At 41.6% G+C, this 25,322-nt stretch overlaps 1 protein-coding gene across 2 annotated transcripts in view; it reads left to right on the plus strand.

Moving 5' to 3' along the window:
- Positions 1-427: 427 nt before the first annotated feature.
- Positions 428-25,322, plus strand: part of RREB1 (ras responsive element binding protein 1) — a 143,569-nt gene continuing 118,674 nt past the window's right edge. The window contains exon 1 of one of the 2 annotated variants that reach the window (XM_019542975.1): positions 428-534. Coding sequence is in view for 1 of the 2 variants with exons in the window: in XM_019542965.1 (XP_019398510.1) it covers positions 2,283-2,442 (160 nt within the window). In the remaining variant the exon portion in view is untranslated. Of the gene's footprint in view, positions 535-2,267; positions 2,443-25,322 lie in introns of those variants that run through there. The other variant, XM_019542965.1, reaches the window with a different exon arrangement.

Genomic DNA, 25,322 nt, shown 5'->3' on the forward strand with positions numbered 1-25,322 from the left:
TCCTTTTAAACAACCAGCACAAAAGTTTGGCCTGGCAGCGCTGGGGAAGGATGAGTTTGAGGCTCTGAAGCCTCCCTCTTCCCTTCCACTCCCTCTCCTCCCTGCCTGCCTGCCTCCCTCCCTCCCCCTTTCTTTTTTTTTTTTTCCTTCCTTTCCTCCTCTTTCCTCCCTTCCCTGTTGCAGCCTCTCTACCAACCATCAGCAGCAGCCTTTTGCCTGCAGGACCTGATGCTCATCCATATTAAACCGTCTGAGTTTAGGAATCCGGCCAGATCCCATCTCTAACCTCCCCCCCTTGCTTCTCCTGCTGCAAAGTTTATTTTTAACCAACCACCACCACCCTTTGGAGGGGGCTGCGAGCAAGGGACATCTTGAACTTCCCCTAAACTAGAACCATTTCCCTTTCTTTCCCCCTCTTCCGCCCCCAAACCCTCTTTTTTTTCTTTTTGGAGAGGGGGGAGAGGCAGCTGGATTTACAAACAAACCAACCAAAAAGGAAAGCCCCGAGTTGGGATGAAGAAGCCTCTTTTGCAGGTAGAACAAAACAAACAAACACCAAGTTTCTTTTTCTTTGCAACGCTGGTCCCATCTCCCTCTCGCTAACTTTCTGCCTTGTTTCTCCGGCGGATCCAAGCATCCATGTGTGCCTTTCATTTGCACTTGGATACCTTTCTCTGCCCTTTCTTTCTTGCTCTCCCCTCCCTCCACCCTGGGGAGGGGAGTTAGGGACCTTCTGCTTGGTACTTATCCTTTTCCTTCCTCGGCTGTCTCGTGGGAGTGGGGGCAGAGTTTGTGGCCTCTTTATTTTAAGCGGGCAAGTTTGGGAAGAAAGGAGAGAGAGAGGGAGTTTGGGTGGGGGGGAGGACTTAGCTTTGCTTTTCTCTTTCCTGCACTGCCATTGTGCTGTGTCACAGGCACATCTGTGTGTGCGCGCGTGTCACAGGCACATCTGTTTGTCACAGACACATTGTGTGTGTGCGCGTGTGTGTGTGGTTTTTTTGGGGGGGGAGAAAGAGGACTGTATAAGTTTGTCTTTCTTCTGCCCTGCCATTGTGCTGTCACAGGCGTGTGTGTGGGGGGGGGAGAGGACTTGTAGGTTTATCTTCCCTCTTTCTTCTGCCCTGCCATTGTGCTGTGTCACAGGCACATCTCTGTGTGAGTGTGAGTGTGTGCGCGATGTGGGGCCCGGGGGGACAGGCGCACGCAGGCACGGTCCCGAGTTGCAGGCAGCATCCGAGGAGGAAGCGGCCGGGATCCGCGCGGCGAGGCCGGTACCCCGGGGAATCCCTCTGTCTCTCGCTGGACCAGGCTCCGGCGCTGCCTCCCTCCCCTTTCCCTCCCTCCCCGGCTCCTGTCCGTCCCTGCCTCAGCCGCCCAGTGAGTGGGGAGGGGGTGTGGGTGGCGGTGAAGTTTCCCCATCTCTGTCGGAAGAAGGACTTTTTTTTTTCTTTTGCAAAACAAAGTTTCTCTCCCTCCTCCTCCTCCTCCCCGCTCTCTTTCTCCCCCTACCCCATGTTGATGTGGACTAGTCAAGACTCGTCTCTTAGGAAACTGCGACCTTAATCGTTGCTAAGAAGCAGGGGAGGGTTTTTTTCCTCTCCCCCCCCCCGTCTCGATCAGCATATTTTTCTCTCTCGATGGCTAAGTGGGGGGTTGCATCGAGGATGCAGTTCCTCCTCCTCCTTTGGGCTGGGTGGTTAATCATACACGAACCTGATATCCCTTCCTCTTCTCCCCCCCCCCCTTTTTTTTTTCAAGGTAACAAATAATGAGTCTGCAAAGTCTCAGGGCTTGGAACCAGCCCAGGGTTTTCATCGGTGGACTTGCTAGACTTTTTTTTAGCAGGAGAGGGAAGCAGCAGTGCTGGCCATCCCTGCTCCACTTGAGCTTGCTAGTTGTGCAACAGTGTTCCTAAGGAGGAAAGGGAAAAAGCAAAAAAAAACCCAACAACCCCCCCAAACCCTCATCTTGTTGTTGGGCAGAGTCGGGTAGCTGCCGAGAGGAAAGCAGTTGGAAAGATGCTTAACTTTTGCAAGAGGGGAGGGCAGGGTGGTGGATTGAACTTTGGCATGTAGTTGATAAGTTTTTCCTCTGGCTCTCTCTCACCCTCTTTTTTTTTTTTTTCCTTCTTTTTTTAACCTCTTAGTTCCATTATCTTTCTTGAGCGCTCTGCCCTGCATCCTTGGGTTATAAAAGAGGAGGAGAGCATTTCTCCTTGCTCAGCACATTTGTCCTCCCCTGCTCCTTACTGGTTAGAAGATAGGACGCAAGCTCAGATCCGGATGAGCAGTTCACATTCCATTACGAAATTCAACACGGCTTCAGAGCCAGGAGCAGCCTTAGCAGCAGCACCAGAGCTTGCTCACACACATGCTGCACAGCTATGCGCTTCCCTTTCTCCTGTGGGGAGAAGGAGAATATTCCCTCTGCCCCCCAAAAAAGGTACAAGACAATCTTGGTTTTGGGGGGGGGAGAGGTTCTTAGCTCCATGTATTTATTCTTCCTGCTGTTAAGATAGTTTAGGTTGGATTTGAATCATTCAGGAATATGGATGGAAAAAGTTTTTTGCTTCTGGGGTGGGTGATAACAGAAAGGAGCCAAGAGATGCTTTCACCCTGTAAAAGAAGTCTCTTGAAGTGATTTCTGGAAATAACACCTTCTGGAAATAAAATCTTTTACCATTGTTTCCCGTGTTTTTTAGATAAGATCAAGGAATGGTTATATATTTCTGTTATTACACTAGTCAAGTATCTAGTTTAATGTGCTATAGAGAATAATCTTAACTCTTAAGGGTCCCCCCCCAATCCTTACACTTCAAACTCCAGATTCAATTAGTCTTTTTTTAAATGAGAAAATTGTTTTTTTAACAACTTTAGTAGAAGTTGTCACAGATGCAGTTTACCCAGCCATCTCTGAAGTTTATGATTAAAACCTATTAGAAGGTTGAAATTCTTTGTTGAGACCAACTGTTTTGAAGCACACAAAGTTAGATACCACAGTTCCCTTTTTCCATGCGTTTTTGTGTGTGTGCGAGGGGGATGCAGCCAGTGACTCATGGTCAGGCCAGCCATGTTTGTTTTAGGTTTTAATTTTCCCTTTGAAGACTTAGTGGTATATTCTTCTCTTGGTGTGTCTGCATAATGCCTATTAGCATTAACGGGAGTTACGTACATCCAGGGGAGAATAGAGCCTTTTGTGTGTTAGCAACCCAGAAGCAGCATGAACCCATCATCCAATCAGTCAGGATAACACTCCTTTTTCAATATTCACGGGTGGACACACCTAACATTCTTCCTATAATGCAGATAGTCTGACTTTTTTTTTTAACTTCATGTGGAGTACGCATTCATATTTAGGACTTGGCTGGTATTTTGTAGTTCAAAGAAAATTGACATTTTAGGTGAAGTTTTGTAAACCCCCCTTTCAAATTAATTTGCATTGGAACCATTAGAATATTCTGATCTCACCTGTTTATCAATTGGTAATGCAAGTTATTTTTAACCATTTTTGGTACCCTTTAATTACTAGTCACCCCACACTTCTTTTTTTTCCATAGACTTTTTTTTTATTCTTGCAAAATGTGCCTCTTGTGGTTTTGGTGTTAAAGCGGACTGTAACGCATGCAGATTCTAAAACCTGCCCTCTCCAGCCAAGTTATCTCTTTCTCCAAGGGTATGAAGTTTCATTTGTTAGCAGATTTCAGTGTAGTTGAGCGTCTCAGTCTGACTCAGATGGTACAGGTGGTGCATCCATTCTTAACTGTTTACATCATTCAGTGACCTTTTGATCATATGTTCTTTATTTTGGAAGTGAGGGTCAGTCTCTGGAGTTTCAGAATTGGGAAATGTTTGCATTGGGTGTTAATTGTCCCTTTCAGTGAAATCCTTTTAATATCTTCTGGCAAATGGAACATGCATATTTTCCATGGTGCTTTTGGTTTTACCTTTAGGATTTCATCACTTCTTTGGGTTAATAGCATACAGTGTTCACAACTGCACCCTTTTTCAGGTGGTTCAAGCTTCCTCTTAAATAGAAACAAAGCTTGGTCTGTCTTCGGTTGAAAGTCTTCTGAAATAATAACTGATCCTTGTACTTGCATTATATAGATTAAAATATATAGACAAATCCCTTTGGTTATATTCATTATCCCTTGTAAAAGTAGGTGGTGCTTAGAAGGTCATAGGATAAGTGTTGCTAAGCAGCTAAACAGAAGGATGCTAAAATTAACCCAAGTGTATTTGTAAGGGATTCACTTTTTAAAGTTTTAAATACTTTTTTTAAATTTACTTAAAGTCACTATTTTCAGGTGTAAAAATTATATATTTTGGAGAACATGTTTAGGTACATGAGTAAAATTACTCACCTTAGTAACCCATTGGGTCTTCGGAGACAATCTCCTTCGTAGGAGTCAATTTACTCACGTGCCTAAACAGTTGCATGTTTGGGCCCCTGAAATGCGCCCTTTACAGATGTCCTTGAAGTTATCTGTTGTCCATTGCTCCATGAGCATCTGGTATATGTTGGATAGCAGCCTGTATGGACAAACTGGAAGAAATAAAAGCTGCAAAGATTCTACAGCCATAGGCAGAAACCAAATAGATTTTGTTGGTTCAATGAAGTTGTACATCCTGTTAGGCACAGAAAATCCTCTTTTTTTTTTTTTTTTTTAACGTGTTCGTGGTTGATGATCACTTACTCTGCACCTGTATTTGATGTATAGCTTTAACAACTATGAAGTCACATGAAGTTTTTGTTTAGATGTTGGTAAAATTCTTAATGAAAAGACTGAGGTATGTTTGTTACTGGGCAGTATACAGACTAGTTTGTGGTATACTGGCTCAGCAGTATTAAGACAGTAAAGCTCTTCTAACTGATGTTCATTCATCTCTTTTAGTGAGCAGAGCTTAAAATAGTGCTGCTGCTGAAAATAGTGAGGATGCCTGTCTTTAACACTTGTTACTTTCACCACTTTTCTGAATTCAAACAAAATAGTTTGTCTTTTGCATTATCATAAATGTCTGTACTTTATTTATTTTCCCAGCACAGCTTTCAGATGCATTTCATAGGAGCCATCTCAAGTTTAGAAAAGGGTCAGTGTCTGCTTTCACTGTGCTCTTTTAATATAACTTTAATTATGGCTGTAGTGTTCATATACCCTATAACTTTGCCAGAGAAGTGTCCTGGGAGATCACATATAGAATTTGGGGGAGGAGGAGGCATATTCTCTCGAAAGGAAACAATGGGAATAGTCAGTTTCTTATTGTTGGCTGGGAGATCTGATCTGTTAGGTTGATGCTGGAAATTAAAACGGACTCCTTTGAGAGCTGTAAGGTGTATCTTTTCCATTTCTTATGTCTTAAGTCATTGTAGCTACTGGCTTAATACTTTGTGAATAAGAGAATTAAGATGTTATGGGTGAAAATATAGTTTAGGTTGAATAGAACTTGTATTTGCCCATCTTTCACTGTTGATGTATGGAAATGGGAAAAATAGGAATCTACACAGCTTTGCCCAGTCACGTTTCATTTTTAGCGTTTAATTACAAAAGAAAATAGGTGGGGTGAGCTGGGGTGGAAAGTGCTATACTGTGGGTGGGATACAGTGGAATAGGAGCTGATGAAAATTTAACTTGTTTTGTTCTTCCCTGGTGTGAAAACTTGGTGGTACACCCTTGATGCAAACCCAGTGCTAAGATTTTCTCACCTTAAGGGATCCTTCAGCCTCACCCCGGCCAGCTATTTGTTTTGTGTATCAGCACTCCAGGCATCCTGACTTAAGAGGGTGCAACATCCCATCTCTGGAGAATTATTATTTTTTGTTGTTTTGTTGTGTTCTCACAGATAGCTAACTCATTTAGAGCTCATATAAGTATTGCTTTACTGAGAACTAAAAAGGCAGAGCTTCACAAAGAGCTCCTGGGTTTGGGATCTTGTATCATCAATAGGAATAGTTTGCAAAGAAACTAGTTTGAAAGAAGGAAAGAATTGTGCAGCAGATTTCTGCTTCAGGGTAAACCACTGTACAGGTGGCACAACTCCTTTTGTAGCTGTAGGAGTTAAACTAGAATTATCCTGATGTAACAGCAGGGCAGAATCTGGACCTCTGTTTCCTCTAGCAACATGGAGGCATTCTGGTGTATCTTGTTTTTAATGGTATTTCAGCTTTCAAGTTGGGCAGCCTACCAGTCAATGAGGGTAGTTGCCTCTGAATAGGTGCTTTAGACAAAAGAAGTAGGTGACGGGTGGAGACTGTTTATTCAGTGTGATTCAAACAAGCAATGCTCAGAGACTTTGAAAGCCTCTGTAAAGTCCTAGAGACAGAGCAGCTGAATAACTTACCAGGGATTCACCTGGGGACAGACTTCCATTGGGGTGGTACAAACTGAGTGGAGAAAAGCTGTCAAAATCCATCCCCCTGCCCCCCCCCCTCAAGCCATTGTTAGATCCCTCTACTAAAATTGGTTCCCCTGAGGGGACAAAGGGGCTGTGCTTGATTTTATTTTTACTGACTTCTTGATGTTTGCATAGCATAAGTTTTGTGTGGAAGAGTGCTGAGTTTAGAGCTCACATGCCACTACATTTCTTAGCTAACATCAGTGGATTGCATATGGTGTTTTTTCATCACTTTGGGTGTGAGGGAGATGTGAAACTCTGGTATCACTTTTGTTTTGCGTGACCTCTATCAATCAGACTTGAGTTATTTCTAGATTTTTGTTAAAGAATATTTGTAGAATATTAAGTGACTTAGAAGTTTATGTTCCCTTCACTTTGAAAATGGATCTGCTAAGTTACTGAGCAGGGCCAGACACAGGCGTCGACAAACCAGGTGGCCACCCGGGGCCGGGACAGAAAGGGAACCTGAAAATTAAGCAATACGCAACAAAAAAATAGTTATCTCTGGTGGGGGGGCGACACTAAAAGTTTGCCCGGGGCCGCCAGGAGTCTTGGTATGTCACTATTCCTGAGGCGCTTTGAAATGTTTGCTTTTGGTGGTCTAATCCTGTTCTTATGCTCATTATGAGTGACTTGCTAACATTATGTGAAACAGAATTGTGGTATATTGCTATAACTGATTATTTGATGTGTCTGGTATAGGCCCAGTTTTGTAAACGGTTATCTGCTTTTTTCCAGATACTTTCGCAAATGTTTTTGCTGCAGCTCATTCTAAAACAAAAATCAGTTTTCACAGAAGGCTGCAAATGGATAGGCACCATCATTTTTTTTCTAAAAATGGAAGATGAGAAAACTTTGACAGCCATTTTTAATGGCAGTTCATTTAGCCATTTAATTTTATTTTGCTTTTTAAAGATGAAAGGAAGAAAAGTATTACATCCTTAAAAATGCAGATGCCCTTCATTGTTTATCAGTGTATAGCTTGTTTCAACATCTTTTTGTATTGCTTTGCCTTTGTATTGTGTGTGTGTGAGGTAGGTTGGTGTGTACAAATTTGAGATTTTTATATTATACAGCAGTGCATATGATTTGCTGTGTTGCATCTGTAAACTTGCTCCATATGTACATTGGCATTTCCATACTTATTTTTAAACTTCCTATTTTATAGCTTAGCCAACTTGTTTTACATTAGTGCTAGCAAACAGGGGCTCTTTCCTTTATTTTCTTTGAAGGCCTCAGCCAAAGTAACTTTGAAAGTTGTCAGGTTTGAGTGGGAGGAGGAGCTAGAGATGTACTAAAATTGCTGGGAGGGGGGAGCATGCATCTCTCTGCCTGTCTGCTTGTCTGTCTTCCTTTCTCTGCTCTTCAGTCTTAAGAAAAAATACTCCACTGGCAGTAAGGGAGTTATTATAAATTCTTAATTGCTTTTCATGTTTTGAAAACATGAGAAGCAGCCAAGATATTAATGGCCCTATACTATTCTGCATCTGTGTGTGCAGCTCATTCTGATGTCACTTAAACGGTATGTCTGTCCAGGGCAGTACATAATTGTGTGTTTCTAATGTGGTTGCCATGTGCATGCTGTGAAGTTACAGCTCTCTCCAACCATGGAGTTACCTTGGGTTCTTGCTTGTTTTAGCAGTTGGTGTTGCAACTCTTTCACTGAAGTCCTTAAAACTGGTTTGTTTTAAGTGAAGATGCTGAAGTCCAGGAAAAGGGATTGAATATTATAGAAGTTAGAGGTAGAAAAGACTTAGATCCTATTAGATGCTCAAATGCAGTGTTATTTCACCCTGTTTGAGTCCGTGAAGAAACATTAACTTGCTTACTTTTGTAACATGCCACCAACTTATCCTGAAGACTAAGTCACAAATAGCCGTGAGCAGAGATGGAGTCATCCATCTTCTGTTTTCTAAGGACTTGAGCAGGGTGGAACAAAATTGCACTAAAGGAACTAAGTCCCTTTAGGCACCTAATACAGGGGCTGGCAACCTTTTGCAAGGTGTGGGGTCAGAATGACCTGACTCTGGTCCATTGAGGGCCAGGTGGTTTTGGCAGTACATCAGGGGTCTTTCACTGTGCCCGTGCTGGGGTCAGGTAGCTGGGAGCTGTCCTCAAGCTGCTGCTGTTGCTTCCAGCCCAGCATTCTGCTCCTCCACTGCAGCGTGGCCTCAGTTTCCAGCCTGTGGGGAGCTGTGCTGGGACTAGGTGTCTGCAAAGTGCATCTATGCTGCTGCTTCATCTCGCCACTCCTTCTTCCTCTTCTCTCCCTCCTACCTGCAGTGCAGGTACAGCTGCAAGCTGTCCAGCCCCAGCACAGCTGGGGAGGCTAGGGTGGGAGGCGTGGAAGAAGCAGCAGTAGTGCAGACTCAGTTGGCAGCTGCCTAACCCTGGCACAGCTCCCCCTAAGCTGGAAGCTGTGGCTATACCTCCACTGGGGAGTAGGGGCTGGGAGAAGTAGCAGTGGCATGGATGCAGCTCCTAGCTGCTTGGTGTCAGTGCAGGAACAGGCAAAGCCCCCTACTGCAGTAGTATTGCCAAGACCACCCAGCCCCGTGCAGACATGGGTGCTGCCACAGGCAAAGTCCTCCAGCTCTGTAGGCCAGGTCCATATGTTGCAGACCCCTGACCTAACAGGTGGAACAGGATCCCTTCCTTGGGAATAGGAATAGATGGAATAGGATCTTTCATTTGCACATGTGAGGTATACTTCTCACAGCTGGGAAACAAGGGAAATGAGGGGTAACTACTATTTTTCTGTATAATTTTCCTTCTTTACTATTTGGAAACAAACTATTGCTCTTGATCAATAAAAAACTGATTTGCATAACAGCTTCAGACAGGATTTGTTTTTTCTTAGCAAGATGTGCCAAATAGATGTCAGTATATTTTTGGGGCTTTCAAGTAAGACCTGGAACTGAGGTCCTTGATGGCTTCTGGAAACTAATCCCATAGCAGTTTTCCCCATCTGCTAAGCACCATAAACACTATTCTTACCTTGTTATGTTTTAAGTAATCACATTGCATCAAGTTGTGGTTTATAATCGAGGGAAAACTCCAATTTAAATCACTGGAAACTTTGCTTCAGGATTGAAGATTTTGGCTCATTCTGTTACCCAATCTCCTAAATTCCCTCAGCCCTCATAGGAGAAGCTTTTCTTCCTCCCTTGCTCCTTTTCAAGTTAATAAATAAATAAATACGCCCAAACTGGATTGCAGCATGCAGAATAACTGCCATGTTCTCCCTAATTAGAGAATGACTTTCAGTGGCAGGTGAAGTGATCTATATATATATATCACAGTGAACCTGGTAGCTCAGGAGGAAGTCATGCAGATTTTAAACTCTGTAGGAGGGAGCCAGTAGAACCTAAACTCTGTAGTCGGAGGCTGACTGGGGACCTGGTGGCTGCCTACAAACTCATCAGGGGAGATCAACAGCAAATAGGTAGAGCCCTTTTCTCCCCAGCACCACCTGGGGTGATGAGGAACAGTGGTAATAAGCTGATGGAGAACAGGTTTAGGGTAGAGATCAGAAGGCAATATTTTACAGTTAGGGTGGCCAAAATCTGGAACCAACTTCCCAGGGAAGTGGTCCTTGCCCCTACCTCGGGCAAATTCAAGAGGAGGTTGGATGATCACCTGTCTGGTGTCTTGTGAACCCAGCATTCATTCCTGGCTGTGGCAGGGGGTCAGGCTAGATGATCTGATCAGGTCCCTCCTGACCCTAGCTACTATGAAACTACAAGGCAGGTAGTTTCCAAATTTCAGTTGCAGAGCTGTTAGAGCTTGGCAGCTCTTTAAGTCTAGTCGATCTGTATTTTTCATGGTTCCTCTTTACCCTGAGCAACAAAGTCCTAAGGTGACTCATCTAAAATGCTCTAAAATCAGAACATGAAAGTTAATGTTCTCACAGGACCATTAACTGGGCCATATTGAACATGTGTTGGGTTTCTGTTCTCATCTTGCTTTTACGTGTTTAATGTATAATCAACAGCACATGGAGAGCCACACCTGGCCTCATTGAAGTCCATGTCAAAATTCTTACTGATTTCAGTGGGCAGAATTTCACACAGGATGTACTGTGCAGCTGATTTTGACTTTTAAATGCTCAGAAGTCTGGAAACTAAATTCTGGACCGTTAACAGTGTGTTAACATAATCCACTTCTGCATGCACGAATATAATTGGTCTCTAATATCTCAGCATCATTCTAGGAGCTTCTTGGATAAAAGACTGTTCTCAGAACAAAGATTGCATCCTGTTTTTGGACTCATCCAATCCAAATTTTCTTATGATTTCTGTGGATTTGGGGTATGGTAACTTCATTAGGTTTTCTGCACTACATTTTTTCTCCTCCTACTTTGATCTGTTTGAAATGGTGATAGTGATGATTTCATTGGTTTACCTCCGTCCCCCAAACCCAAGATACTTTGGCTAGGGAGAATCCATGTGAGTGCCATTTTTCTCTGTGCCGGCTCCCAAGCATTGTTTTGGGACAGTGCAACTTGCAGTTACCCCTAGAGTTCACTTTCAAACTCCAGAGGCCGCATTCACTTTCTGAATAAGCTCCTTGTGGCGAATGTTAAGGAGACAGCATGTCGGCTCGGTCCACTCTTGCTTGCAGCGGAAAGCAAGAGATTTGTGTGGAGGATCCTCTTGAAGCATGACTCCAAGGGGCTTGTTTGTGACCAGATTTTTTAATTACAGTATTATATCACTTTACTTGATGTACTGAAGGACTTGGAGTATGCGGGTCTTGAATCCATTGTTTGTATGCAAGTGAAATTGCCAGTGGACTGTTCAGTAGTCAGCACATATAGAATTACACAGTAAACTATACTGATGACAGTGTGTGGGCATATGGAATACCAAGCAGTTCTCAAGGAAGTGCTCACTGGTGCCTGACTTTTGATCTAGTTTAGTGGAAGTTGCTCCCTACCCTGCACTGCCTGATTCATTTAACTCCACATAAACATGTCCATGTCATTGTTTCCTTTAAAAAAATACTCAGTAACACATCTTTGGATAAAAAGTAGTTGGTTCTGACTTCTTCATGTTAGAGGAAGATCTCCACTGTTGTGTACACATCACATGTTCAGTTCCAGTTTCCTGCAAGCGGTTTTAATGCAGCATCTGTAGGCAGGCAGAATATTCAGAATAGTATGCATGACCAGTTTGCATGTGTGGTATTTGTGGTCTTTAAGTTTTTTCTTAATTACAGCCCAGGTAACAGAAATGAGTTGACTATTTCAGTTTAATTTCCAGTGCGCTGCAAAGACTATTCCAGTATTGGAGCTAAATGTTACCATGTCCTCTTCAACAGGGAAGTCCAAAGATTTCACTGGGCAGTGGCTTAGATAACATCCTGTCCCTTTCTTGTTTAACTTGTCCCTTCTTCATCTGTTGACTAGTTACATCCACCTGTTATGTGAGGACTCCTAGATTGTAGATATTTGGGGCAGGGATTGACATTCACTTACCCAGTTTGTAAAAAAACACTTAGCATGATGTAGAGTTAATATGCTGGGCACTCTCACAGAACTGGTTAATAACATCAGTTCTCTTACCCTAGTGGGGTGCTTCTGCATTAGTATTGATGCAAACTGATTGCACACCATTCTGCTGCTTTGTCTGTGTAAAAATTGTAGAAATGCATGCATAGGTTGCAGAGCTAGTAATTTGGAAGTTTGCATGAATGCTCTGTTTACACGTGAAGGAAAAGAAAGGCTGTTCTTGTTTCTCTGTGGATGTTCTGGGTAATGCATCTAACAGTTTAATAATCTGTAGGTTGGTTGGACTCTGTAGGTTGGTTGGACATTGTTTATTTTGCAGTGAGTACCCTTGTAAATTCAGTGCTCATCTCATTTTTTTTTTTTTAAAGAAATACTATTAGTGAATGTTAAGGTTTTATTTTGCGTGTGTGTTTTGAAAGGGTAGGATTATTCTTGCTTTTTTCCTCATGCCACTCCCCTGTCATGGAAACACTCAAAACTTGATTGCATCTTCTTATCCTATTTCTTTTGGCCCTGGTGTAAACATTGCAAGTGTTAAGAGTAATGTGCTATTCCCTCAATAAGTTACGTTGCCCATACAGAAACATACTAAAACTAATCACCCTTTGCAATAAAAAGAATATTTTCTTGAGTTAAGGTATAGTATAAGTTACACACACACACAATCTTAAATTTGAGTGTGTGTGTGTGTGTGTGTGTGTGTGTGTGTGTAGACTGGAATGTGTACCATTTGTCAGTTTTGGTTTGAATAAGCATGGAGAAATGGAATTTGCCAGGAACGGAGCAGAGAGGACTCTTTTAATCAAGTTGGTTACTTGGATTACATAAAACCAAATGAATACATGTGGGTCCATAAACTAAACTGGTTGAATTTGAGTGCTCTGGGGTTCCTTTAAAAAGTGAAACCAGTTCGATGCTGCTAGCACTGAAATAAGCTGATGTCAGATTTTTATCCACAGTGCATAGCAAGTAGAGGTCAAACACTTATATGGCTGGTGATACTATGACTTGTGAAGAATGCACGCAGCAGGTCTCTTTTTAAAACTTCTTTTGAAAAGCAGCGTGCGACAGCAGTGTACCACATATAACAGAAATGCATCTTCCTTTGGCATCAGCAAATGGATGCATCCTGTTAAATTGGACTGCTGAGCATGTTTAGTCATGTTTCTGTAATAAGCTCTGTGAACAGGAATGGGTTTTGCCCTGTTGCACTTTGTGAAGATTTGAATAAGTTTGACTGGTTGTTTTAGATACTCTTATGATCTGCTCCTTTCTATTCTGTGCTGGGAAGAGAAAGGATGGTGATAGTTGTGTGGATGTTTACACTTCCCCCCCCCCTTTACACTCTAGGGTTGTTTTAATGTATAGTAATTTTACCCTTTTAATTTTTATTTTGTGGCAGTCTTAACAAGAAGCAGAATCTTTTAAAGGGAGAAACTGGATGTTTGGCTTTTCCTGACAGAGATACACGTGCTTAATGCATGTAGGATAATTCTGTATTTCCATCCCTGGGACTTTGAGCCCATATAAACTGCATGTCACGCCTGCCTGGTTCTTTTTCTGTTTTTACTGTTCTGGCATCTCCATTCACTTTGGCCTCTCCTCCCCACCCCAGTTTGCCTGTGAACTACGTGACTATAAAATCTACTCTGTGTGTGTGTTGGTTACTTTTTTATCTGTCAGACTTGTGGCAGAACCCAGGTCACTGGAAACAAGACAGCTCTTTTTTTTTTTTTTTTTTAAAGAAATACTATTAGTGAATGTTAAGGTTTTATTTTGCGTGTGTGTTTTGAAAGGGTAGGATTATTCTTGCTTTTTTCCTCATGCCACTCCCCTGTCATGGAAACACTTACATGTAGGCATGACTTGAATAGGCCTATTCCCATGAATAAAGTTAAGCTACACATGGGTGGAGTTGAGAGGTGTTTCCAGGACCACAGTTTGCATTTATCTTTCAAAAACGTATTGGAGAGATAAGCTGGAATCTGCAGCCCTTGCTGGTACAGTTTAGTGCTTCCATGTTGCAGTCAGTGAGACTGCTTGAATATTTATTCACTGAGCTTGATGAAGGGTGGCAGGACCATCTCCACAGGCCACAAATGGAGGCAGGTTTAATTAAGCACTGAATAAACCTTGCTATATACAAAAACTCAAATGCAGTATCTGCAGCACCTGAAGACGTGTTCAGTAGCTCACACCCTTTTAATGGTGTGCATGACTTACCAAGATGCAAAAGGAAGGGATTGGACTCTCTTGCTGAGGAGGCCTCTTCCTGTCCTATCTTCCTGTGTTCCTATGTGTTACGCTTGGGAAGCAGATCTGGAAGGTGTGTGCAAGAGAGGCTTAAATACCACTTTTTTGCTTCCTTTTCCCCCGATGTACTCCTCTGCTGCGTTGCTACTCCTTAGCTAAGGGTGCTGACGGCAGATGGCTACCAAGAGTAAAAAATGCAGCTGAAGCTTGTTTGGGTCCAAAGACGTCATGTACCTACCCTTTCTCTCTTAAGTCACACCATCTCCCCTCTGCAGTTCTGGTAGTGGAGAGAGGGAAAAGAGACTTTGGAGCCTCTGCATTATTCAGATTTCCCTTCCTGTCCTGGATAATTCTGCTTTGTGGGCAAAGTATGATAGTGGTGCATGGCAAAGCATGTCTGAGACAATTCATTTCATTTGTCATGTAGCTAACTGAAATTTGCCTGCTTTAATAGGATGGGTATGCTGAATCTTCTTGGAAGGTGATTACTCCTAAGGGTGACCTGGGCCTTAGTTGTCTGGGAAGAAAATAAGAGTTGTCTGAATTTTGACAGCCAAATCTTGGGGTGAACTTACTGATTGCATCTGACCTGAGACTGGGATTGAAATCTACCTTTCTCTTCCAGTTTCTGTGGTAAGGCTGCCAGTGGCCACCTCATCATGCCCTCCAGATATGGGGGAAGGAGGAGAGACTTGGAGGGGAATATCACCAGTAAGAAGTCTGAGAAATTTGGCTCTTAGCCATAAACAGGAGCAGCAACAGCTGCCTCTGCAGTCCCCTGGAGCCTCACTTATGTCGGCATAGCCAGCACTTAAACTGTTCAGAAGGGGGAGAGAGGATTGGGTGGAAGCTTTAGAAAGAAAACTGTGAGAAGAGTTGGAGGTTGCTTTTTAGAGATCAGGGGTTAGGAATGAGAAGGGGGTAAAAGCCTCAGGTGATTGGGTAAGAGTTACAGGAAATGAGCGGGTGGGGTGTACAGTGTACGTTCATTGCAAAACGGATGTAGAACTGTGAGGGATGGCTAGGAAAATTAGAGAAGCTGTTGGACACGTGTGTTACAGTTCCATTCTTTTCCCCACCTCTGCTGATGGTTTGTTTTTTTTCAGCTGTGCCCCTAAGGACTTTTTGGTGGGTCTGCAAAATATCTTGCAAACTTTTGGGTGCTAAGTGAAAGAACAGCAGGCTCCTGCTGTACTTTGAGAGCACATATGTATCCAAGGCACCTCTTACTCTGTGTATCCTTCCTCCTTGTCCCTGCTTTTGCTTGTATTGTATTTTACTCTTTGATCAAGGATGGGCTAGAACTCATTTGAGCATACAGTTGCTTGCATCCTGTTTTGGAGTGGTGGGGGGAGGTTCATGTGTTCCCATTTTATCAGGAAAAAGGTAGTTCAAGGTGCTGTGAAGCAGATGTGGCAAAACATTTTACCTTCTGAGGTTGCTGTTTCAAATCCATGGTTCAGGTCAATTCCATAGGAATGAAAGTCATTGTTGCCTGATCACTGTTTGTAACTTGTGTGACTTGCAGTCCATAGCATAAAATCATGCCACCAAAGCTGATACCAAAGCAAATAGGGATGAATCACCCTCTCAAGCCTGGGAGTATTTCTTCTATAAGACGTGAGGCATATTGGCAGGGGAGGCTGCTAAGCTGCTGCCCCTGTGGTCTTTAGGTTTTTACCACCACTTGTCAAAAAGAAAGAGACTATATTTGCTAACTAACTGCACTACTGCCACCGCGGTGCTCAGTAAAATAACAGCTTATCAGATTGCTGTGGGTCATATGACAAAGACCAAAGATGTTCTTCGGGTTATTGACATGGCCTTCCATAAGGCTGCTGCTTTTTGTTATAACTGAGCTTGTCTTTGCAAATAGGATTAGTACTTTGTATGTCCATCACGAGCTCTTTAAGTACTTAATTAAAAATAATAAATGTCAATGCAATGTCAGACAGCCTCATGGGGTTCACTAAGTATTATCCCCATTTTCACCATTGGAAAGGTGGCAGAGAGGGGCTGTTAGTGATGGTCATGTATCAAGAAGGCAAAGAGGCACAAAAAGAATTCAGCTCTAAATTCCAGTCTCTTCATTTTAACTATTAATTTATGTTTCCTGTCTAGGCAAATGAACCCATATGAGAACCCTAGGTTCCTAGACCACTATCAGTTAAGGGATGAATTGCAAGTATGAGCAACCCAGTGAAATACAGACAATGCTAATATATTGAATTTTAATCACTGGCTAATGCAGGGTGGAACACCTGTAGGTTATTTGCACTGGAAACATGTTCCCCCTCTCCTTTCTCCTCCCTGTTTGCGTGAGTGGAGACTGGTTGCTACCAGTGGTCTCTTTTCACCTCTCTTAAAAGCCTGAGTAAATGAAAAGACTTCTACAAGGAGGATTCTTCTACACTAATGAGGGAAGTTGGTTTCTGAACTTTAGTACTTGTAGAGCAGTGTTTTTCAGCCTGTCATCTGCAGACCACTCACAGTCCACAGGCTGTCTAAGGAGTCCGTAAAAGATGATTGATCAGTCAATAGCATGTAAATATCTACACTTACAAATCAGAGGGGTCGGCATCTCCACTCAAAATTTCCAAAGGGGTCCCCATTCAAAATTTTTTAGGGGTCTACAAATGAAAAAAAGGTTGAAAGCCACTGTTTTGGAGGAATGTCTTGGTGTGTATTCCCCTTAATGTTCAAATCTAGGGACACTGAGCATGCATCAGGTGACAGGCAAAATGCACAAGACAAAATGCACAAGACAGATCAGGAAAAATGCACAAGACATGATTAATAGAGCACCATTATAGTATTGAAATTGAAAAAAGATACAGAGAAGACAATGAAGGAATCTAGTTTACTTTGGCAGATTTAAAATACAACTTTCCTTGTATCTGTTTGGGATCTGATACATCCTGAAATTATGCTCCCCACTGCAGGTTGCTTGAAGACAGGTCCATTACCAGCCATCAAGAAAAATGGAGGACTGCAGCTGTTCTGTCTCTCTCTCTACTGTCTTTTTTGACACGGTTTCCCAATGTGGATGGGTTTAAAAGTAGGGTAACAGTTATTATGATGCATAACATCAAGATAGATAACTGGTTAGGTCCTAAGAATGGCTTCTTTCAGTAAGACCCCTTCCACCCCCTCCTGAGATATATTGCTGATTTAAAAGAATAGTATTCCTGCACTTGGTATTGTCTTTTCTGCAGATGGTAACTTGGAGGCTCCCCTAGCCAATCACATCAGTGAATGAAACAGTCAGGTTGCAGGCATTTGTCTTTTCCAACAGAGGAGTTTCCTTATTAACACTGCCCAAATCTTTGTGATACTAGCCACAAAAGTTGGAAAACTTGCCTCAGGTGATGATTCCTTCAGTGCTTGTAGATCATGGTAGTCCAGGATTTGCCACTTGAGTGTGGTGCTAAATTTTGGAGAGCAAGCTTCTTGCAACAAAATGTTTTGCTATAATGTGTTTTTATTTCTGTCCCCTTACGTTTCTAATCTCCTGAGCCATTTATACTTGGCATGTTTGAAATCTCCCATTGTCTCTGTTCTTTGACAGAATTAGCACACTTTAGGATTTGATGTAAATAATATATTAAGTTTACAATGTCTTCCAAATAATTTTGCTTTGCAGTAATATCCATACTGACATCACTTATTTATCTTAACTGCTTTCCCCTTATAGGATTGCAGTCAGCTGTACAATTATGTAGATATAGTGGTACTGAAATGCAGCCTCTGGCATGAAAGGTGAAAGGAGAGGTCTGGTCACCATAATTCCTTCCCTTATGAAAAATACTATGTACATTTTAATATTAATTGTGGACCAGAAAGGATCCTTGTCTTTTGAAGCCTTACTGTATGTACTGTGTATAGCACATACTACTTGGTTTAGTTTGAATTGGTGGAAAGTTTTAATTCAGTAATTCTCAGTCAGAGCACTGGGGCACTCTTGGGTTGGTGTATAGACCTTTGAAGGGTGCTGTGATGTATAAGGAGATAGGTGGGAAGCAATTTAAGAGCAGGCTTGCCTCTGCCTAGTCATTCCTTTATCTCCCTGTTTGGTGTCTCAGCAATGAGGTAAGCACAGTAATAAATAAGTTAGTTTTGGAAATTGAGGGCCACTCAATTTGCAAAGTTATAGTGGGGTGCCTTGAGTCTAAAAAGGTTGAAAACCATTGGTTTAGTTAGTCCTTCTAAAACTTGGAATTTAGCTGTAAATGATGCAAATTGTATCAGATTCCTTGACTAAAGAAAGATTTACTGGGTATCTATAAATACTTGTTTTTAAAACAGAATTCTACTATTTTATTAACTTGAAGGCAGACTGGCTCTGTGCTTGTGCATACAGTAGGACAAACACTTTGCTTTAATCAGCATCCCTTTCCTAACTACATTTATTCTGAAGATGTTTAACTTAACCAGATGTTTGCATGTTTGTCCAGCAGCTGTAACCCAACAGGCATACCAGCTTGCACAACTCCCAGAAGCCAGCACAGAGCATACAGGCTGTATGGCGGCTCCCAGGCAGCCAAGCGTATGGCCTGATCGCTAGATATATTTACAGAGGAACCATAGCAAAAGGTAGATTATTCCTTCTGTCTACTCCTGAAGACTCCAGAGTCTCTTCCCTTAAGGTTAGGTCAATGTATCAGCTCAAGTAGTTTTTTCTGTCTTTGTGGGGTGGACTGTAGCATTCTCATAGTGATTAATTCCAATTGCTTGTTCCCACACAAGGATGAGTGTGCATATGTGCGTTGTCATTGGAACTACGACACCCAGGGAAAGCATGCTTTGATACAGACCGTCTGTATTCTGGCCTCCAGTGCCACTGAAGTTGGTTGCAAATTTCCATTAAATTTCCATTACTTGACTTCTTCCAGTTAATAGACCATTCATGTTGGTAGCATCCTGAAAGGTAGGCAGACAGGGTCGTAGATTTACTTTTCTACCTGCCTCTCTACTTTGAAGGAAGCTGATGTATTCTTTCTAACCTGATGTTTAACGCATATTTTTTCCACCACTCCACAGCAAGTTCTCTGCAGGGTGTGTGCCTGCAAACGGTGTTGATGGAGTGAGTCAGAAGCTGTACAGTCAGTGGTACAGGGGGGAAATCTGAACAGTATCTGTGGCTGAAAAATGTATTCCTTATTATTTTGGGGTGTTGCCTTTTTCTTAACTACCTTGGATATTTAGATTTCCCCCCTCCCCCTTGTTTATAACCTTTTGTTCGCTGACTTTGGTAACTGAGACGTTCATAATGATGAAGCAGTGATCTTGCAGTTGCTTTTTTGGCAAACAGTGCAACTGTGTGAGTAAGGCTAAGAGACTTAGTGGCTAAAGTAGCTTCCTCCACATGTACGTTCAGCACTCAGCAGGTACAAATAATCTCTTTGATGCTAGCATGTGGAGTGCAGAAGTTTTAGTTATTTAAAATATCATTTGATGTAGTCTTTTTCATGTTACATCTATGTGATCATCTTCTCTGACTGTATTTAAGTCCTGTTAACATAAGAGAGAACTTCTTGTTTTGCCATAAAAGGTTATGGCCAAAGTTTTGTCTTGCTTGCTTGTATCAGGAAATTTTGGAGTTACTCTTTGTTAAGTAGTGTGGATACTTCAATGTAACCAAGTAATTCTGAGTAATCAAGAGCAGAGTTTGGTTCTCTAAAACCTGTTTAAAACAAGGGAGATGGCTTATCTACTAAAAATAAATTAGAGTGAAGTAGATCTATTTGCGCAATGAGTTTCCACCTACGGTCATTTTTATCACTGTGATTAAAAACTGAGTAATGATAACTATTGAAATATAGTTATTCTCTTGGAAATGGGATGCTTGAAGTATTTCAGTACAGCTTATTAATAAAATGTGGAATATGAAAACTGTTGGGGCTTGTTCATTGCTGACATAAGCTATCTGAAAATATTAGATTTCCAAAGTTATCTTAAAACTACTTTGGGTGGCAGAGTGTAAAACCAGACAGCACATAATAATAAAGTCTAAACCACCATGGTAAAAAAGCATCTCCTTTCTGTCTAGATAGTGCAGCTGCCTTTCTCAAGGCGGTGAGTAGTTTTGTGCAGCACATGCTGCACTGCTTAAGCACAAAGGAGAGACCTGGACCTAAACTTTTCTGTGATTTTTTACTGAACTTTCATCTCTATTCTATTATTTGAAGCTTGTTTTTTGTCTTTAGCATAGACTGTTTTGTTTAGGCCCATGTTACTTCTGGGTTAGCCATCATAAGTGTCAAGAATTGTAAGCAGTAGTTTTTTCCTTCTTTCCACCCCCACTTATGTTGAAAAGTAGGCAGTCTTTTTCAAGGTGAGCAAACGCACACAGTTCCTTAAAACAATTCAGCACCAGGAAACCTGAATTTGCATTCCTGAACATCATGTTATAAACACAAAAATTGCTCACACAGATGGTGCTAAGCATTATGTCTTTCAGTTACTGGTTTGTTTGGATTTCTAAAACTTTTTTTTCTCCAATTTTGCCCAAAGCTATTAATAAGGACTGTAGCATTATGTCTGACACTTTCTTAATAAGCTAAATTGATCACTTGTGTTTTCCTTTTACATCCGAGCTGTTGCCCTTTGTGCAGAACAGAGCTGTTTTCCCCCCTTCTTTCTCTTCTCAAATTAAATTTCATTTATATCAAATGCTCACACAAATATTTTCCAAGTGTAACTGGAGACAGTATCTTCATAGGCTGGAGCAAATGTCTGAGAATCAGAAAACCTGGGGTCTGTTGCTGTTTTCGGCTTAGAGTGTATGTAGCCTTGGGCAAACTATGTTAAGTTTGTGTCTGAGGCTTGGTTGTGTTCCAGTATGATTCTGTCAGTTTTTAAAGGAGTGATTAAAAAAAATACACATACACACACAGGTTTCTGTGTGTGTATGCGTGTGTGTATGTCTGTGTGTGTATATGCATGTGTGTGTGTCTGTGTGTCTGCATCTCTGTGTGTGTCCTAGTAAAACCTGTAGCTTAAATGCAATTGCATTGCTATTGTTTATATACCTTAGTACATGAGAATAAGCCAGAGAGGGACAAGCACTTTTATGCCAGCAATATTGCATCTATATTATGGACACTGTTGACTGAACAGGTATAGTTAGAAGCTTACAACTTTTGAGAGAAGACAAAGAGCTGAGTTTCCCTATCTGTAAAATAAAGGAAGACCTTTTTAAAGCAGTTTGTAGTCTTTAGGGGAAAGGTACTTCACACTCATTGAGTTGTTTGTAATAGTGATTTTTTTGTGTGTATGGTTTCAAAGCATTTTCTATTTGATGAGAGACTGGCATTAAAAAAACTTGGAAATCAGTTCTTGGAAAAGGACAAGCTAACCTTGGCACCTGGAGCCTGGCTATTGTGCTCTAGAAAGGAAGTGCAACATGCTGGACTCCGTGAACTGATGTTCTCACAGAAGATGGAGGAAGTTGCTGCAGTATAAGCTGTAATTCTGGAACTCCTCTTGCTTGGGGAGAGTAGGAGGAGGAAGGAGGGTTACACAAAGGGGGGGGAAGAAAAGAAAAGAAATCAGCCACGTCCAAGGATAAACTCAGAAAGTAGTTCATAAGCATTACTTGGGGGGGTTGTAGAAGAGAGAATGCTTCTTCTGAAGGATATTTTTGAAGAGGAAGGTAACAAGGGGACGGGAGGCAGCAGGGAGTGATGGAGGAGAGTGCCTGCGTTTCTCCCTAGTTGCTGACTAAACAGTTCTGTCAGCTGGCAGTCGACACAGCCTGAGGATTTGCGATAGCTCCTGGAGGGTGGGGGTGGTTACAGAGGGAAGGGCTGGTAGGGCCTCAGCAGCAACTGCTGCTTCTGCTTCTCAGTAGTCAAACTTTTTTTTTTTTTTTTTAACTGAAGCGTTTCCGCAGTGATAAATTTCCTTGGAGTTTATATTAAGTGCACGTTTCTGTTTGTCATTTCAATTTACCGATTGTTCGGGTGATACCTAAAATACTCTGACCAAACAAAAACACTTCTGAGGGCTGGGAGTTTGCTAGTTACACTAGAGCCGGTATGAGTCCCCAAGTGGTCACTCCTAGGCCCGTCTCATTGCAGACTTCTGTTAACATACTTACACTGGTCTCTTGTGTGGCTAGGGGGTTGCATGTGTGCGTGAGAGTGACAAGGCATCACCTCTGCCTGTCCTACCTGGTGAAACTCCGCTCTTAGCAATGCAGCTTGCTTTGCTCCAGCTGTGGGGGGAGGGAGGATAGTGCTTACCAGGATGCAGCACAGCTCTGTTGGTACAGCTGTATGTATGCTAAAAAGTGTCTTGGTGGGTAAAGTGCTCCTAGTATAGACATAGTTTTAGACTTGTTAAAGATTAGAGTGGGTTCTCACAACTCCTTAATCCTCAAATAGGCGGGGGGGGTTGTGGGAACCCACAGGTTTCTCTATGATGTAGCAGAGCAGGAGGGACTTTAATGATCCTTTCAATCTGATAGTGTTGAGCATTTTTTATGAACACTTAGTACTGTCAGGAGTTGCTGTGTTATGAAGCTGGAATAACATCCTCAAGTTGTTTCTGCTTTCAGTCATGTGGTTGCTTTCTTTGTGTGATAGCTGTACATAAAGTATGGGTGCCTGTGAATGACTTCTGTACTGGCTTACCTCCTCATCCTGGCCCTGGAGAGAGAGAGGCCATGTCTTGACAGGCAGAAAGTGTGTGTGTGTGTGTGTGTGTGTGTGTGTGTGTGTGTGTGTGTGTGTGTGTGTGTGTGTGTGTGTAACTCAGTTGAGTTAGTTAGCTAAACTCAGTAAGAAAGCCCTCTTGACATTGTTTATGATACAGGTTTGCACATTTGAAGACCTGTTAACTACTGGTGCACTAGAACAGATATGTTAATCTACATCTTAATGGACATTAATGTGGCTTTTAGTTCTGCTAAACTAACTTGATAGTGTTAACTCCAGCCTTTGCACTTTTCAATCCCATTAACACTTTCTACTGGTAAGTAATAAAACCCTGATGTTCCTGAAGGTGGGGGGAGTGGGGGGGTGTTCAGACCTTAGTTTTTATTTGCCAAAATGCATCACAAAATCAGAATGATCTCCGAGGGAATTGCTGAGCATGTATCACTCCAGCACAGTTCTCAGACTGGGTGTATTGTGTGTGCCACTCCTTCATAGTTCAGATGGATGTTAGCTTGTGCACATGAGTCAAATGGTGGTAATTTTGTAGTACTTTGCATTCCTTTGCTGAAAGACTTGAGGACATGCTATCAGTGGGGCTTTTCCTTGCTTGTTGATTTGCACTAATTGGGTGTTTGACACAGGTTATAGAGATGCTGTAAAAATGAATTTGTTGTCATAGTATTCAGTGGCATAGTTTTTAGCTAAAAGGTTCCAAAATATTTCTCTCTCTTTATAAACACTCATGGTTTTAACATGCATTAAAAAATATAGTAGTTTAAAAAATATAGTCCATCTTTCTGGAGAGGGTTTTAGGGTTTATATTTTAGGAGTCACATTTTTATTTGAACTTAAAACAAAAAGCAAAAATGATGTAGCTTATAGGTAAAGAGCTCAGATTATATGATAACCCATGATTTTATGATGGCATGAAAGCATCCATTGGGTGAGGGAACTACTCTTCATAAGATTGTTCATAATTTTAACCATTATTGTTCTCCAAGCTCAGACCATTTGCTTGTGCACATTGTCTACAGAAGTATCAAACGATTCTGTCTGAATAGAATTAATTGGAAATTAAAGTAATATTCCATTTTTTTATTAGATACCCTCACTTTGATTGGGGACTTGGTTTTTTCAGAAGCAGTGAACGCTCACAAGTCTGGCTGATGTCACTGGGAGGAGTTCTGAAATTCATATTCACCGTACTTTGAATGCAAACTAGGGTTTAAAAAAATATTTGACAAGTTGATAGGGGTGTAGGTTGTAACTGTGGTGGTCTAAGGACATAGGCAGACAAGGTTCTTTGGGTGAATCTGATATCTTTTATTTGACCAACTTAAATAGCTAGAACTTTTTTTTTTTAATTAAAAAAGAATAGCTTGCTTAAATTTCCCCCCCCTCCCCCCCCAACTATTTAAGTTGGTCTAATAAAAGATACTAAATTCACCCAAAGAACCTTGTCTTGACAGGTTGATAAAACTTGAGTGAGTGTTTCTTGGAGGTTGCATGCTTTAGTTTCTTTGGTGCAGGAGACATGCAAAGTAATTAAAAATAATTGTTAGATTATCCCTGGGAAGAGAGTTCATTGCTGATTTGGGAGACTAGTTTGACCTTCTTAGCTTTAGTTATGGTTTCTAGCCAAAGGCTCTCACTTCGATAAAGCCTTACTTTTTAGCACTGAACTTTTTTTTTTTTTTTTGACTCATTAAATGAATGCAATACGTTAACACTCCTGTAAGTCCCAGAATTGCTTGGCTGCCCCTTGCCCTGCCTGCCTTATACTGGCTGAAAAGGTACCATTGTTTGTTCTGCAAACAGTGGGTGATGTTTGTTTCCAAGGTGACTGTGGTTCTATTGCTGCCTTCAGTACAAAAAAAAGTTGGCTTTAAACACCTGAGAGCATCCTGCTCTGATAAAAGGACGTTGGGGAGAAAAGAAAGGGGGGATGATGTGCTTTCTTGTAACTCTTTTAGTTAAAGTTGGGTATTTTGAAGAGGTGACATGAAATATATATATAAAAAAAATGAAAATCAGGAGAAGCAGTATGTTTCTGAGCATAATCCAAATGTAATTTTTTTTTTTTAAATATTGTAGAGGTAAATTTGTCAGAATGCATTTTAAAGATGCTCTTGCCTCTATGGAGAAACACTAAGGCCTAATTAATCTTCTAACATTTCATCAGCCATATTAGAATATATTCAAGTTGTAGTTTGGTTGAACCGGCAAGGGTATCACTCTTTCTTCCTGTGAAATTTCTTCTTTTTTTTTTTTAAGGAGGTTTTGAAGGTTTTGTTCCAGCAAGGGTTATATGCAACTTCCAATCACAAGCTGTCAGAACACGTTCAGTAATACTAAGTCTTTCTGGACATTTAGATGTTTTCAAAACAATTACTTTGGGTTAAATTATGCATCCCGCAGAAAGTAGGCCACAGTAACCAATCCTTGATTTTTTATTTATTTATTTATTTTAATCCTCTTCCTTTTGTGTGTCTTAGGAAACAAACT

The sequence above is a fragment of the Crocodylus porosus genome, unplaced genomic scaffold (assembly GCF_001723895.1).
Source record: "Crocodylus porosus isolate Cpor-Errol unplaced genomic scaffold, CroPor_comp1, whole genome shotgun sequence".
Classification (NCBI taxonomy): Eukaryota; Metazoa; Chordata; order Crocodylia; family Crocodylidae; genus Crocodylus; species Crocodylus porosus.